At 38.0% G+C, this 16,228-nt stretch overlaps 1 protein-coding gene across 4 annotated transcripts in view; it reads left to right on the top strand.

Moving 5' to 3' along the window:
* The window catches only part of LOC139948433 (uncharacterized), a 38,291-nt gene that overhangs the window by 18,553 nt on the left and 3,510 nt on the right, over positions 1 to 16,228 (top strand). For 3 of the 4 annotated variants that reach the window (XM_071946581.1, XM_071946580.1, XM_071946583.1), the window contains exon 2: positions 13,653 to 13,710. In XM_071946581.1, coding sequence (XP_071802682.1) covers positions 13,684 to 13,710 — 27 coding nt within the window. In that variant the 5' untranslated portion in view covers positions 13,653 to 13,683. Of the gene's footprint in view, positions 1 to 8,205; positions 8,493 to 13,652; positions 13,711 to 16,228 lie in introns of those variants that run through there. The other variant, XM_071946582.1, reaches the window with a different exon arrangement.

The following is a 16,228-nucleotide window of genomic DNA, read 5'->3' on the forward strand; positions in this document are numbered from 1 at the left end:
CAGCGCCCAGGTTGTGTTAATCGGCTGTTAGTTAGAGCCCTTTTCAACCCTGTGGATTACATCCCTGGGGAGACCCCAGTAGTTTTTTACCCCACCATTACCCCAGCACACTTTCACACTGTCCCCTCGTTACCCCAGCACACTTTCACACTGTCCCCTCCAAGGTCCCTATCCCACAAGGTTCCAGCTGCACGTTTCAAGAGTACACCAGGGTTTTAATGCTCACCCCAACTCCAGAGCAGAGGTGGCCGTGCTATTCCCCAGCGTAAGCCCACTGAGTAGTATAAAAAGCGCTTTTAAAAAGTTCTTCATAAAAAAACAGAGTGCTACATGTATGTAAATTAGATAATGGTTGTGGCCACAGCTGGGGGTTTTACATGTACGTGCCAACTCGTACTGGCAATCTTTCTCTCTAGACATGAGTTAGTCTTGGTTCAAAACTCTCCTGTTATTAGTTACTCTCCACAGTTCTCAGGGTGGAAGCAGTTTATGGTGAGAGCACATCCTACTGTGTGTAGTAGGAGAGCCTTGAACCAAGACTACGTAGACATGTTTAGTCTTGATTCAAAACTCACCTGTTATTAGTATCTCTCCATGTAGTTCTCAGGGTGATAGCGGTCTTTGGTGAGAGCGCCCCCTACAGTGAGTAGTAACAGCCTTGAACCAAGACTAGACATGATTGAGAATCGAGGCTTGTTAGCCAGAAAGAAGATCCTTCAACCTTGTGTCTTCAGCTGGTACAGCTCATCACCCCAAAAATCAATTTTTGTGACATTTCTCGGTTTGTCGGAGGAGGAGGGTTGACTAAAAGACGGAGGTTTGTTTCTTTTTCGAGATTGAATTTGATTATGTTGGACTGTCGTTGGATTTGGTTGGGTCCTTAGTCCTTAGTATTGGCAGGAGGAAGTGGTGGACTTAGCGGCGTGGAACCACATTGCATAGAGCTGCTAAGCAAAAATGTTCTGCGCAGCAAAAATTAACAGGTACCATTCACAAATTGTATTTGAGAAATGACATTTATGGCCAGTGACCGTATTCTGGTTAGCAAAATGTTGTTAAGCTTAGCTACTTTTTGTGCTTAAGCAGCTCTATGAAATTGGGCCAGGGTCATGGACGTACATGTAGTGCCTCATTACGTGTAGCTCTAGAAAAATACTCTCATAGATTATTGTTGTTAAGATTCCAGTGAAAGCGCACAGAAAATGGCCTTGCCCTCTCAAAGATGAAAGGCCAAATTGGTTGAGATTGCCGAAAGCAGAGTTTAATTTCGCAAAGATGTTACTTGACAGGAATTCTGCTAAAGAAAAACAAGTTGGGAACAGCACATCAGCCTCTAGTTTAGACAAGAAATCACAGTTGAATTAAGTGCTATTCACACGAAAGACACTTAACCAGCATCCTTTTTAGCATGGTTGTAACATGTGTTAATGTTAGACAAGGTTTCGCGAGAGAACTTGGACAGTAGAAGCAATTGTTGTCCTTTCACATGAGGTACATTTTGTAAAATTTACAACCATGCTACAATTTAGCAAGGGACTCTTGCTAAATTGCTCTCATGCAGAGTTCAAATTGATGCAGCTGTAGCTGTAGCTGTAGCGATGCAGATGCAGCTGTAGCGATGAAAATGGACTGAGATGATGAGATGAGATGTTTTGAGACTGATGGATGCAACTCCAGGACGAGGATGTTTCATTATGTGCTGATTGATTACCTCGTTAAACTGTCGTCAGGAAAGTCATCTGAAAGATAAACTTTGCACTTTGAAACTACATACTCAGTGCATTGCTCTGTGATGCAGCTCAAACTCTCCTTAAATTTTAGAAGCGAACCGAAGGGGGGGGGGAGTAGATTATGAGGAAGTTTCTGTAGTACATTTTGTGTAACATTACAAATTACAATGCAGAGATCTTGGGTTTGAATCCCAACCGAGTGATTTGCCTGTGGATTTGTTTTCATAGATCTCAGGAAAGTATACAGTGTTTAATTCACATCATCTAAAGGATTGAAACAAATGTACTGACCAGGTCAGTTGATATGCTTGTTTATTATTTTTTAAGCTACTCAAGTACTAAATAGCATTTTTAAGTGTCTTTTGATTTGGTTCACTGCAAATAAGCGAATGAAAGTACCATTACATTTTCAAACTCACAGGTTTATGTACTTTTTTCATGGTACTTTGGGGGTTTTTGTTCAATGTGGATGCACTTGTTTGAATGCATGATTTTTATTAGTTTAATTTACTGTAATTTTAAATATTAGATTTTCATGATTGACTTAATAATTAGAAAATAAATTTAACAAATCAACAAACTTATAGTTGTTTACACGGGTAACAACTTGCTGTGGGTATTTTCATATAAAAATATAAGAATTTTTGATATAAGAATGTTTTAAAAGAAGAAAGATAAATTGGTTAATCCATTTGTCAAATCAGGAAAAGTGGCTTTAAAAAAAACTGAAAAGAAAAAACAGAGGCGGGTTAAATATGCATTGCTTGCCCTGGATTCATGTACTCTTTGCTACAGAGACACAGGCCTAAAACTTTACAGGGGCAGTTATGTTTGTACCTCTATTATGCCCCTGGTCGTTGATGTGGTGCCCCTTAAAATGTACCATCACTGGCCCTTTCAAATACTGCCCTACCCTAACAAGGATGTACATGTATAACAGCTCTGGTGATCATTGCTGTATTACAGATGACTTCATCATACATTTGGGGAGACACTTACATGATCCAATCATAGGTCTGCAGTTTTTGTGCATCGTTGCCACCTCACATAATGCGTGTAACTTTCTACGTGATCTGAATTCTTGCATCTTGCAGAGGTCATGGTTAATTAAGGTTTATATAATCTTGTGGTTGATGATCTGGAGCAGGTTGAAATGAGTGTGACATCTGGACGGCGTGTATTGTTTGGGATCATGTGAGGATTAGTGAGGATAGATTGACCTGGGTTAACTTGACCCAGTTTTGATCACAATTTGAACTGCATGTACTGACTGTGATAATGCAAGTGTATGATCTTGACTTTCGTGGGTCATGATGACCCTGTTTGGATCATGTTCGATGAACTGCATGGGTACAGTGCTTGTGACCATGCAAGGGTGATGATTTATTGATCTGGGTCAAATTGACCCAGTTTGGGTCACACATTGAACTATAAGCACTGACTGTGACCTCTATGCTGTGACCATGCAATAGTATTTGTATGTATAATGATTGATTGATCTGGGTCAAATTGACTCAGGCTGGATCACAAATTGAACTATACATGTTTATATGCACTGATTGAGACCATGCACAAATAATAGCAGGGTTGATTGATGTGGGTCATAATGTCCCAGCTTGGATCACACATTGTCCCCAAATTGACTCAGTTTGGATCACACATTTATCTACATACCTGTGACCATTCAACATAGGGCCTTTGACATGAACTTACATGTATTTGTATGCAATGTTTAATTAAGCAGTTTCTCTGATAAATCAATGTCCCATAAGGAAACCATTCAACCAAGCGAAAAATATCACTTGGCCAGCGAAATTACGTGAAATCTTTAAACTTGATAAAAACACTCAACCACTTAGACTTCTACGGAATAAATGCACTCTTTTAAATTGACTTTACTTTCTTAATGAAATGGATTTAGTTTTATGGAGGATCATGCTTAGGGACGGGTTAAAAAAACAAGAAATTTGAAGAAACAAGAATCTTCCTCTCCCCCTAAATTGTAAAAATGTAAATGAGTTGATGTTTTAGTTTTGATTCACCCTCAAGTAGATCCTGTTCCATAGTTCCACTGAGTGAGTGAACTTTGATGAGCCAGAAACAGTTCATATCTATATACATGTAAACAACCACCCCACGAAGTGACATTGCTAATCTTAGAGATTTTTGGCTCTGTTACTAAAACAAAATGTCAGGTAAATTGATAAGAAACAGAAACACATTTTATGCAAACAACCACCCCAGAAACACATTATATGTAAACAACCACCCCACGCAGATACATTGCTAATAGAGATTTTTGGCTCTGTTACTTGAACAAAATGTCAGGAAAATTGATATGAAACAGAAATACATGGACCTGTTTTAGAATTGTAGAAGAGTCTATGTTAAAAAGGACAAATTGGAAAATGTCAATTGGATCTGATACTTTTTCTTTGAGCCCTCTCTGCTTTGAGCGGAGGTAGATCAAAAATGTCAGCTGTTTGTGGCCGGTAAAAGGTCATTTTGTGTGATTAGTGGCCGCTATGGTCGCTGATGAAAGGTCTTAGTATCCATTCATAACCCCTAATGGCCCCTCAGACCATAGAACCTACGAAGACCCTGTGGAAGACCCTATGCGTTCACTGCCTTGAGCATGTGCTTAAAGGCAGTGGACACTATTGGTTATTGTCAAAGACTAGCCTTCACAGTTGGTGTATCTCAACATATGCATAAAATAACAAACCTGTGAAAATTTGAGCTCAATCGGTCTTCGAACTTGCGAGATAATAATGAAAAAAAAAACACCATTGTCACACGAAGTTGTGTGCGTTTACATGTAGATAGTTGATTTCGAGGCCTCAAGTTCTAAACTTGAGGTCTCGAAATCAAATTCGTAGAAAATTACTTCTGTCTCGAAAACTATGGCACTTCAGAGGGAGCCGTTTCTAACAATGTTTTATACCATCAACCTCTCCTATTACTTTTCACCAAGAAAGGTTTTATGCAAATAATTATTTTGAGTAATTACCAATAATGTCCACTGCCTTTAAGTAAGAGATTTCACACAAATAAAGAGCTTGTGTGTTCATGAGGGAGGCTTATTTAGAGTAAGGGGGGGCTTAATAATAATTGCCATAATATTGCAAACATTTTGTATTCAAAGTTGACATTCACCACCACTGCATTTGATCTTCGGGGTTTATAGATTTCACAGAGCTTTTCATGTGTTGCCAAACCTCTGAATATTTTTTTCTTGTCAGTTTGCATTTCAACTGAGGCGTGACTGCTTGAATTTATGGGTTACATGCCATAAATCAACAACGGCCGACCTAAATTTACAATTCACTGGCAGGATGGTGTGACCTAATTTCTATGTCAATGATTTCTAGTCCCTGTGTGCCTGGCAACATGTGATTTACATGCATCCCTTCACTTCCCTTAAAGGCACTGGGTAGTTTGGTAATTACTCAAAATATGCATAAAAAATTAGGCTACTTGGTAATGAACAACGGAAAGCTGTTGATAGTACAAATTGTGAGAAACGGCTCCTTCTGAAGTAACATAGTTTTCGAGAAAGAAGTAATTTTCCATAAAATTAAATTTGATTTTGGAGACCTCAGATTTAGAATTTGAGGTCTCGAAATCAAGCATCTGAAAGCACACAAATTCATCTGAAACGGGTGTTTTTCGCAACTTCGACGGCCAATTAAGCTCAAATTTTCACAGGTTTGTTATTTTATGCATATAAAATTAGGCTACTTGGGAATGAACAACGGAGAGCTGTTGATAGTACACATTGTGACAAACGACTCCCCTTGAAGTAACGTAGTTTTTGAGAAAGAGGTAATTTCTCACTTTCAATCTGAGAAAGCTTTGAAGGCCTGAAACTTTTCTCATCTGAAAGCATACACATTTATGCAACAAGGGTGTTTTTTCTTTCGTTATTTTGTTGCATCTTCGATGACTAATAATGAGCAAAACATTTTCACAGATTTGTTACTTTAAATGCATGTTCATACACCAAGTGAAAAAACTGGTCTTTGACAATTACCAAAGGTGTCCAGTGCCTTTAAATATTTATATTATTTCAACCTGTTATGAAATCAAGATAGCGATCAGAAGCTGAGGTTATGGGGGTCCCTGGTTAGATATTATGAAGTCGTGCTAGAACCATATCCTGTGTTTTCAATTTTGTTTCATAAATGTATGAGCTTCGTTTCTGGTTGATTGGATTTATTCATAGAGCCGTTAAAGAGACTGTTTTTCTTTTTTATTCTACTGCCAGTCGCCCCGACAAGTTTTCAGACAGAAGATTTGAATTGTGAAGTAATAACAACAGGCATGTGAGACTTCCTCTTCTCAGCTGATTTCTTTTGGGGTTTTGATTTTCCCTCTTTTTTCCTTAACTCTCTGTGTACAAAAGTATAGGAATATTGTCTTTTCCTCTTTTTTTTCTTGCCCGGTTTTCTCTTTTCCTCTTCTTTGATGGATTGTTACTCACATGCCTGGGAAGATTTTGAAATCTACCAATATTCATGAAATTTTGTGACCTGCTGCCTAATTAGGGCGTCGGTTTTTTTTAGCCTAAAAAATGCACTGAACAGGGTCAAAGGGAAGTTATATGTTTGGTAATCATTCTTAAAAATTAAATGAAAAACTTACTTTTTTAGAAGTACAGCAGCTTTCCGTAGTATTTATAGACGATGTGACCTGTGACATCACACGTTCACTAAAGGGCCACAGAGCCTGGACTTCCTGCAGGCACGATTTGTACACAGCCTAATGAAAAATAATAAAATCTTGTATTTTATGGAGATTGAACTGTCTAATTCTTATCAAATTTTGATATATGATGAATGGGGGCAAAGCTCAAAACTTGTCCAGCTTTTACTTTCATAATTCTTGGACTAATGTGGAAATTATGACACCAAATGAAAACTTTCCTTTATGACCTGTGCAGTATTGTGCCTGCCAGAAAACTCAAAGAATGCACGAAGTCACACTTATTGTAAACAAAGTTCACATGGTCTAATAATATAGCATTTTGAGAATCATTGAATTTTGAAACAAATTTTATTCTGGAAAAAGTTTTTATGCGAAACGTCAGATGCATTTTCTCTAAGGTATACAATACTGAACTTTTGTACTGCTGTTTGCCTGGCAGTTGTGCCTCATAAATATATATTTTTTTTTAATAGATTTTTTATGTCCGGTTTGGATCGAAAACTAAGGCCACCTACCTATTCATTATAGTTTTTTTAATAGACATTGTTTTAATAGGCTCTTGCCCTTTCTTTTTATTTGCACACTTGAGAATTTATTTAGGTTTATGACTAGATGGAATAAATTTATCCTGGTGGTAGTACGTATGTAGATAATAAAAAACGGTTGGCCTCACAAAATCGTTCTCATCATATCCAACCTTAAATAGTTAAAGGAACACGTTGCCTTGGATCGGTCGAGTTGGTCTTTGAAAAGCGTTTGTAACCGTTTTTTATAAAATGCGAATGGGTAGAAAGATGTTGTAAAAGTAGAATACAATGATCCACACAAACATGCCTCGAAATTGCGTGGTTTTCCTTTTACCTCGTCGACTAACACGTCGGCCATTTATGGGGGTCAAAATTTTGACTCCCATAAATGGCCTACCATGTTAGTTCGCATAGTAGAAGGAAAACCACGCAATTTCGAGGCAAACTTGTGTGGATCATTGTATTCTACTTTTAAAACATCTTTCCAACCATATGCATTTTATAAAAAACGGTTACAAACGCTTTTGTTTTGACCAACTCGTCCGATCCAAGGCAACGTGTTCCTTTAACTAGTACTAAACCAATGGGATATATGCATTACTCGTCATGAGTCAACTGCAAATAGCCAATTATGGTTTGACCTAAGCTGCAATGATGATACGATCAATTAAGCCCAAACCCTTGTATTTCACTTCGTTCTGCTGCTTCGTTGCCGTTACACCAAACACGTATGTATGCCCGGCGTCCATGCCCCTTTCTCTCACTAGTCGTGTAATGTTTATATGTGTAGTTCATAGAATCCATGCTGATGGGAACCGCTGATGAAATCAAGCGGACGCCTTGGAGATCTTGTTGAATACCCACTACACGTATCACCGTTTCCTTCATTGCGCTTTGCCGATTCCCCCCCCCCCCCACCCCCATCAAGATTCCCCTAATAATTGGTTTTACGACGGCAGGTGTTGTGCCTGGGTTGAAGCAACGCTTGCCTCTTTTTTTCTTCTCCCTCTTCTTGTTTATTATTATTTATTTATTTATTTTTGTTAGGGTTGGTTGCTCGGGTGACGTCATTGCTTGATGTCATCTTCGGTTCGTTTAATAAAGAGTTGTGTGTGTGTGTGTGTGTGTGTGTGTGCGGTCGGTGGTTGTGCAGTTGGTACCACATTGTGTAAGAGGCTTTAGTTGAGCGAGTGTCGTCAGTTGAATGTGAGGTATTCACGACCACATTACACTTAGTGAGTGGACACTCTCCGCTACAGAGAGTCGACCTTTACCGGATCAACGGCACATGTTTAGAAGGCATTTGATGTTGTAACATGTCAACTTCAATGAGCAACGATGCTGATACTGTCCGAGGTGGAGTGAGGGAAAGCAAGTCGTAACTCGCACTCCATGCCCTTTGCTGTTAGGGTCTTTCCCTGTGTGATACTGTACCTGACCGTGGATCGTCTTTGCTCTATGCTTGCTCGCTGGTGATATTTTTTTATACACAATTGGGGGTTATTTATTGGCTGATTGCGTTATTCTGGTGAGTAATTCTTATGGATTTATGTTGACTTTAATCTGACAGCTTTAAGTATTAGCGTAATGTAATGCAATTTCAACTTTTTTTTAGCTTGCGTTATAAACATGAATGTACATGGGTGATTCTTTAGAATATCTGTGAATTGTTTGGCTGTTTTGCAGTGGACGGACTGTGTAGTAAAACTTGCAAGCTTGAAAGGGCTCATTGCAATAAGAGTTTATCAATTAGTATTAGGATCAATGTAATGCAATGCTCATGCGCAAAATTGTTAAAATAGTATTTTCTTTGTCACACCAAGTCCCAGGTGGGTCCTTTAAAGGCAGTGGACACAATTTTTAATTACTCAAAATAATTATTAGCATAAAACCTTACTTGGTAAAGAGTAATGGGGAGAGGTTGGTACATGTAGTATAAAACATTGTGAGGAATTGTTCCCTCTGAAATGAAGTAGTTTTCTAGAAAGAAGTGATTTTCCATGAATTTGATTTCAAGACCTCAAGTTTAGAATTTGAGGTCTTGAAATCAAGCATATGAAAGCACACAAGTTCATGTGACAAGGGAGTTTTTTTTTCTTTCATTATTATCTCGCATTTTCAACGACTAATTGAGTTCAAATTTTCACAGGTTTGAGATACACCAAGTGTGAAGACTGGTCTTTGACAATTGCCAATAGTGTCCACTGTCTTTAAAGTTGTGTTTGCGTATGTTAGATTATTTAATTTTGAGTTGACAAAAGAGAAATTGACTAGAGCAGGACTGACATCTATAGTCAAATTTACAATATACCAAAAGTGAGTTTCTCTTGTGGCCGATCATTCCTTGATGTTTGACTTTACCGCTTTTGTAAAACTATTTTTAAAGAAAGGGTAGTTTAAAACGGATATTTCGGAAAATTCAATTTTCTGGTATTCATGATCTTAAAGTGTATGCTATTGTTTTTATTGAAGACTTAAATAATTCCCGAACTCTAGTTTTCAGTTCAAACACACTCACAAAGAATGTTTGAAAAGGGGGTAAATGATTTTGGGGATTTGGTGCAAATTTACATAGGGGCTTATTTCTATTGCGGCTATTGAAATAAGCGAATTGTGAGATGGGGATTCAAATGCTATTTTTAGGACTACATGTTAGCATCAATTTTTCTCACAGAACTCTGGGAAAGTACTGAATATCGGTGTACGGGTAATAAAAAATTATTTTCTGTATCCCTGATGCAAAAATTTACATCCAATAAATCGTTGGCAAATGTACTCCTGCTGACACATAGGATTCCAGGTGCCTGCAGGCCTGTATGCTGCGTTTTTAAAAGGGCAATAGCACCAAGGCATTTTCTCCTCGATAAAGGGCACTTACTCTATGAGGAAATTGTAAAATTCTACTGGAGAATTTCAAGGGCACCAAGGCAATGATCAGGGGGCACTGAGGCAATCCCCTTCGTGTGCCTCTATCCACTGGGCTACCCGGTTGCTAGTGCCTGGGACTAAGACAAAGGTTGTGGGTTTGAATCCCACTCGAGTGATTTTCCTGTGGTGGGCTTTTATTTCTTTTACAGAACTCGGGGAAGTAGTACTTGAATTAACTTCATTATCCCATTGCAAGAAATAATACTTTCATTTGGGATTTAAATTGATAATTGACTGCATTTGTCTCTCATGCTGCAAGTACATGTCAGCCCAGTGTCAGCATACAACAATATGGGATGGGGAAAATCAAAACAAATGCATTATTGAAGGCGACATTAAAATTGTACAGACCAACGTTGCGCGGGGAAGAAATGTATTATTAATTTCATTTGTTGTAACGTGCACGTAGAAAAGGTCTACCCGGATGGTTCTGTTTATATTTATAATATTATTATAACAGATTATTAGATTGAAATAAAATTATTAAATAAAAAAATTCTGAAATGTTGTAGAGTACATTGTTATGGGAGTGGTATAAATATCTTGGAGAAATGAATCGCAATCCTTTTTTCTACTTCATGATTATATTTTACTTTATAAATCCTCTTAGTCAACAAAACACAAACAGATTCTTTCATTAACTACCCATTGTTCTCAATTTAAATATTTAAATATCTCTAATATTTCAAAAGCTGAGTTTTACGCTGACTTTTTTAGTGATTTTGCATAGTTTAAAATTTCCGTGCATGTGATTTTTTTTCTCATGTAGTAAATTGGTTTCGCTATGTAATAATATTATGTTTCCATGGAAATGGTTTGTGATTCATTGGTTCATGTTATGATGCTGGCTACAATGTGGACGTTGCATACACAAAAATTGCGACTCCCAGACAAGCAAATAAAATGCGCTCGGACGAACTCAAATAATAGAACTGGGTCGGTATGACCTAAGGTAATACGAAGGATCTGAATGTCAATCAATGTTTTATCCTTCAGTGTGCCCAAAAAAATTGTCATTATTTTAACGCCGCAACAGAGTGAGTGTACAGTGCCCGTTAAATTTACGCCAAGGAATTGATAGCATTATGTACAAACGTAAACCCGTCAATGATGGTCCTTGGGATATGAATGTCACACAGTAGGCTTTTGTTAAATCTTAGTACAGTACAGCACATGACATGAAAGCAAAACATTTCACGAACATTAGACACACGGCGTATGTATAATTATTGTTTTGTGTTCTTTGTCCTTTGTACATTAATCATATATGCCAAGTTATAACACTGTGCTTTTCTGGGATGTTCCAGATTTGTAAGTGGAAGATACACTTTTGTTAATCACTTTAAAAAATGTTGTCATTAAAAATGTTTGGTTAGAAGTCTATGTACCCATTTCACCTGACGTCATCATCAGAAAAATCTTGAATGCGCCATACTGGTCGGCAATTTCACTGTGCGTTTTTATTAATAACTCTATGGTGTACGTTATGCAGTGAAGTGTGCATTTTAGGCGACGCGGCGTTGATACACGTAAACCTAACTTGCCCATGAACATGGTGAGGGTGGCATCAGTCGCTGCGTGTGACGCGCTTGCAAGGGGTCAATAGCAGCTCTCGATGAAGCATTGTGAGAATTATTTCACTTCTTAGTGATGTCGTTATCTAAAAAAGATACCATTTGTTTTGCCCCAAAGTTTGAATGTGAGAAGCTTGTGCAGTTACACTTCTCAAATTGTGTTTTCCTATTGAGATTATTCTTCCTGCGTGGATGTAACCGCTCAAAACTTTAAAATGCAACCACCCTTCAAATAAAATTTTCATATGTTAGGTTTATTGTGAAACACGTTTATATAGAATTTAAACAATGAAGCGTTTCCAAAAACCTTTCCTTGCCTTTGAAGGCAGGGGACACTATTGGTAATTACTCAAAATAATTATTAGCATGAAACCTTTCTTGGTGACGAGTAATGTGGAGTAGCTGATGGTATAAAACATTGTGAGAAACGGCTCCCTCTAAAGTGCTATAGTTTCCGAGAAAGAAGTAATTTTCCACGAATTTGATTTAGAGACCTCAGATTTAGAAATTGAGGTCTCGAAATCAACCATTTAAACGCACACAACTTTGTGTGACAAGGGTGTTTTTTTCTTTCATAGTTATCTCTTTCATCGTTATCTCGACGACCAATCGAGCTCAAATTTTTACAGGTTTGTTATTGTATGCATATGTTGATATACACCAAGTGAGAAGACTGGTCTTTGACAATTACCAATAATGTCCACTGCCTTTAAACATAGCCCTAGCACCTGCTTCATCAGGAAGCCAGCTCATCATTTTTTTCTTTCTTTTGATTCTGGCTATTTTTGGTTATCGCTCATCCAAGCCTCATTCATGTGGTAATTCAAGCAGGGGTTATTTCATTGCTTGGGACTTCTCACTGATTGATGGGGTACATCTTCTCTTCCTTCTTGGAAGGCGGCGCTGCGAGGAGCTGGATGTCTGCAGCTAGGCATCCTCTTAGGGTGACTTCAACGCTAAGAGCTTTTTCCCTCTCTCTCTGGGGGAGTAATCTACCAGGGGTGGCTTTTTGGCTTTCGCTAACCAAACCTATAAATTGTTGTCTCTTTGTGACTGATCAATTTAGTACGTGAATGGCGTTATTAGAATGTAAGGTATTGTACATGTTCATGGAATTCTCAGATTGAAATTGATTGTGTATTGGACTATCGTGGGTTTTTTTTTCCGGAAACAAAATCATCTGTTTCAGGTCTAGAATTTCATCTTTGAAAGAGGAAGGCCATTTTCATTTTGCAAAAGGGACTTCTATATGTTGAAGTCCTTTAGAAATCACTAAGAACAGCATTATTCAAATGCAAGGCATTTGTACATGTTCATAGAATTCTCATATGGAGGGGGGTGCTCATATTGAAAATAAACAGGCCCCATCAATCGTATGTTTCCTAATTTTTGCGAGAAAAATCATCCGTTTCAGTCTTCAAATTTTATCTTTGAGAGGGGAAGGCCATTTTCATTTTGTAAAGGGCACTTACATATTGAAGTCTCAGTTTATGAGAAACATAATGTCTGAAGGGGCATCAAGGCAACAGTTTTAAAAAAATTCAGAAAAACTGTGATTAAATGGCCTAAAAAGTCTGTTAAAGACACTGGACACTATTGGTAATTGTCAAAGACCAGTCTTCTCAATTGCTGTATCTCAACATTTTTTATATGCATGAATAACAAAGCTGTGAAAATTTGAGCTCAATTCGTCGAAGTTGCGAGATGATAATGAAAGAAAAAACATCCTTGTCACATGAAGTTGTGTGCGTTCAGATGCTTGATTTCGAGACCTCAAATTCTAAACCCTCGAAATCAAATTCGTGGAAAATTACTTCTTTCTCGAAAACTACTCCACTTCAGAGTGAGCCGTTCCTCACAATGTTTTGTACTATCAACCTCTCCCCATTACTCGTCACCAAGAAAGGTTTTATGCCAATAATTATTTTGAGCAATTACCAATAGTGTCCACTACCTTTAAACATCTGTGTAGGTACAATGTAGGTCAGCCATTGAATAAAATATTCATACTTTTATCCATGAACCCAATTATACATGCCTGATACAACAATGTGAGGCAGCTTTTTGAAATTCCTATTCAACAAAATAGTAATTTTCGGGCAATTGTACAAACGCACTGATAAAAACATAATAACAATAATGCAAAAAGTGTTGTTAAAATTTACTTCTTTTTTTATTCTTTACAGATTTCGGGCAAATACCCTCCCTGAAGAAAGTATGAGCAGACGGAACAGGGAATACAAAGTAAGAATCTCGATTTATTTATTAAATAGTATCTTTTTTTAATTACAATTACATGTACTTATACAAGTCAAAGATGGTACATGGCGGTACATGAACGCTGTGTTGACAGAGAGTGCAGAAACTCTGTATCCAATTCCTAGATAAATTCCTTGAATCCTCCATGTATGTATTGTCCGCATTACCTATCGCTGGCATGTCATTACTAAGTAATTTATCTTTACCTTGGATCAGACAATACACTGATTTCATCCAGCGCCACGACGAGAGACAAAAAAAACAAGAAAGAAGAGACGAAAAAAAGCCTGTCATGAAAAGCCTGTGCATTTTTAATGGCGATGGTCTAGGTTGGATCATCCCAGCCGTTACCTTGGCCGCAATAATGGGGTATTAATTCATGCTGTCAGTGTTTTGACGAGACACTTAAAAAATAGCGTAATTGCCTTCGGGTGTTTAAGGACCTTGAATGCAGATGCAGGCAGTTTTGAGGGGGGGGGGGGGGGGTGTCGACAGGATCAAGAAGGGGACTACCCATTAAGCTAATCAAGCAAGTTGTTTGAGATGACGAAGTGCAGTCACGATCTATAACAGTTGAATCATTCTAGGAGGTGTTGTTGTTTGAAATTAAACATCCCACTTGCGCGCCGTTCATCCGTGGTACAATTACTAGGAATTTAACATCCGTATTTTTAGTTGAATCATTCGAAAGAGCTGAGGCGACGTGGTTTGGAAAGTAAACGACCAATGCGCAACCCCCCCCCCCCCCCCCCCCCCCACCAGTTATGTGGTTAGGTTAACGTTTTAATGGTTCGTGGGCCGAGCAACACTCACTAATGGATCACTCAAAGTTTTCAACATGTTGAAGGATGTACCGGGAGTGCTGATTGCTGAAGCCACACTCCCTCCCGACCAACCAAGGCATTTCTTAATAGCAGCATTCTACATGTACCCTAGGCTTGGAATTACAAGCAGGGTGCAGGCCATGGACTCCATGCCCCTGGTCTTGGCCTTGGTGCCCCGTCAAATGTTTCCCATTGACTTTTAAAGGCAGTGGACAGCGGGACACTATTGGTAATTACTCAAAATAATTATTAGCACAAAACCTCACTTTGTAACGAGTAATAGGGAGAGGTTGATGGTATAAAACATTGTGAGAAATGGCTCCCTCTGAACTAACGTAGTTTTCGAGAAATAAGCAATTTTCCACAAATTTGATTTTGAGACCTCAGATTTAGATTTTGAGGTCTCAAAATCAAGCATCTTAAAGCACACAACTTCGTGTGACAATACTATTTTTTTCTTTCAATGTTATCTCGCAAATTTGACAACCAATTGAGCTTAAATTTTCACAGGTTTGTTTTTTATGCATATGTTGGGATACACCAAGTGAGAAGACTGGTGTTTGACAACTACCATATTGTCCAGTGTCTTTAAAGACTTTCCAGTGGAAGTGCCCCTTTGCAAAATGAAAATGGCCTTGCCCTTTCAAAGATGAAATTCCAGGCTTGCTATCCCCACCCCCGCTAGATTTTGCAGTAGTTTGTTGTCGTCAAATTTGTGAACCGCGAAATATTATTTGTGTTTTTACCCTACACCTTTATGTGAGTTGTGCATTGAATACTCAGTATTTTCGTGAGTCCTGTGAAAAAAAACATTCCATTCCAACTTGCTGCGATACCGGCTGCTAAATTATAGGATTTAAAGGGAAGGTACACCTATGGTAATGGTCGAAGACCAGTCTTCTCACTTGGTGTATCCCAACAGAAGCATAAAATAACAAGCTTGTCACAAGCTTGTTATTTTATGCTTCTGTTGGGATACACCAAGTGTGCAAATTTGAGCTAAATTGGTCATCAAAGTTACGAGAAAATGATGAACACACGAATCTGTGTGCTTTCAGATAGGAATAAAAGACTTCTAGCTAGAAGTCTTTTATTATTTTAGTGAGAAATTACCTCTTTCTCAAATACTACGTTACTTCAGAGGGAGTCGTTTCCCACAATGTTTTATACTATCCAACAGCTCTCCAATGCTCGTTACCAAGTCAGTTTTTAAAATAATATTTGTTTTGAGTAATTACCAAATGTGTACCTTCCCTTTAAATTGCCTCTAGCTATCAGGCAAGCTCAGTGGTCTAGTGGTCAGACACCTGCTCTTGAATGGCAAAGGTCGTGGTGGGAATCCAACCCGAGTAAAATGCCTGGGTTTTTTGTTTTTCCACAGGACTCGGGGGAAGTACTGAGTAAACAATGCTCTTAAAATACTTATCATGATCAATGTGTGGGTAACACACAACTATTATTCTTTATCCCCGATGCAAATTTACAATTTTTAAAAGTGCAGAGATATTATACTGATTAAACACTGTTTGAAGTCTGTCAATAACTTATATTTTATGAAAGATTGAATCAACCAAACGGTTCCAAACACCAAAGTTATATACTTTAAAGCCTGTAAAGTTTTTATCTTTGAAATAAAACACAAAGCAAGAAGCAGTTAAAACAATAATATAATTAAAAAA

This window comes from Asterias amurensis, chromosome 15 (assembly GCF_032118995.1).
Source record: "Asterias amurensis chromosome 15, ASM3211899v1".
Taxonomy (NCBI): domain Eukaryota; kingdom Metazoa; phylum Echinodermata; class Asteroidea; order Forcipulatida; family Asteriidae; genus Asterias; species Asterias amurensis.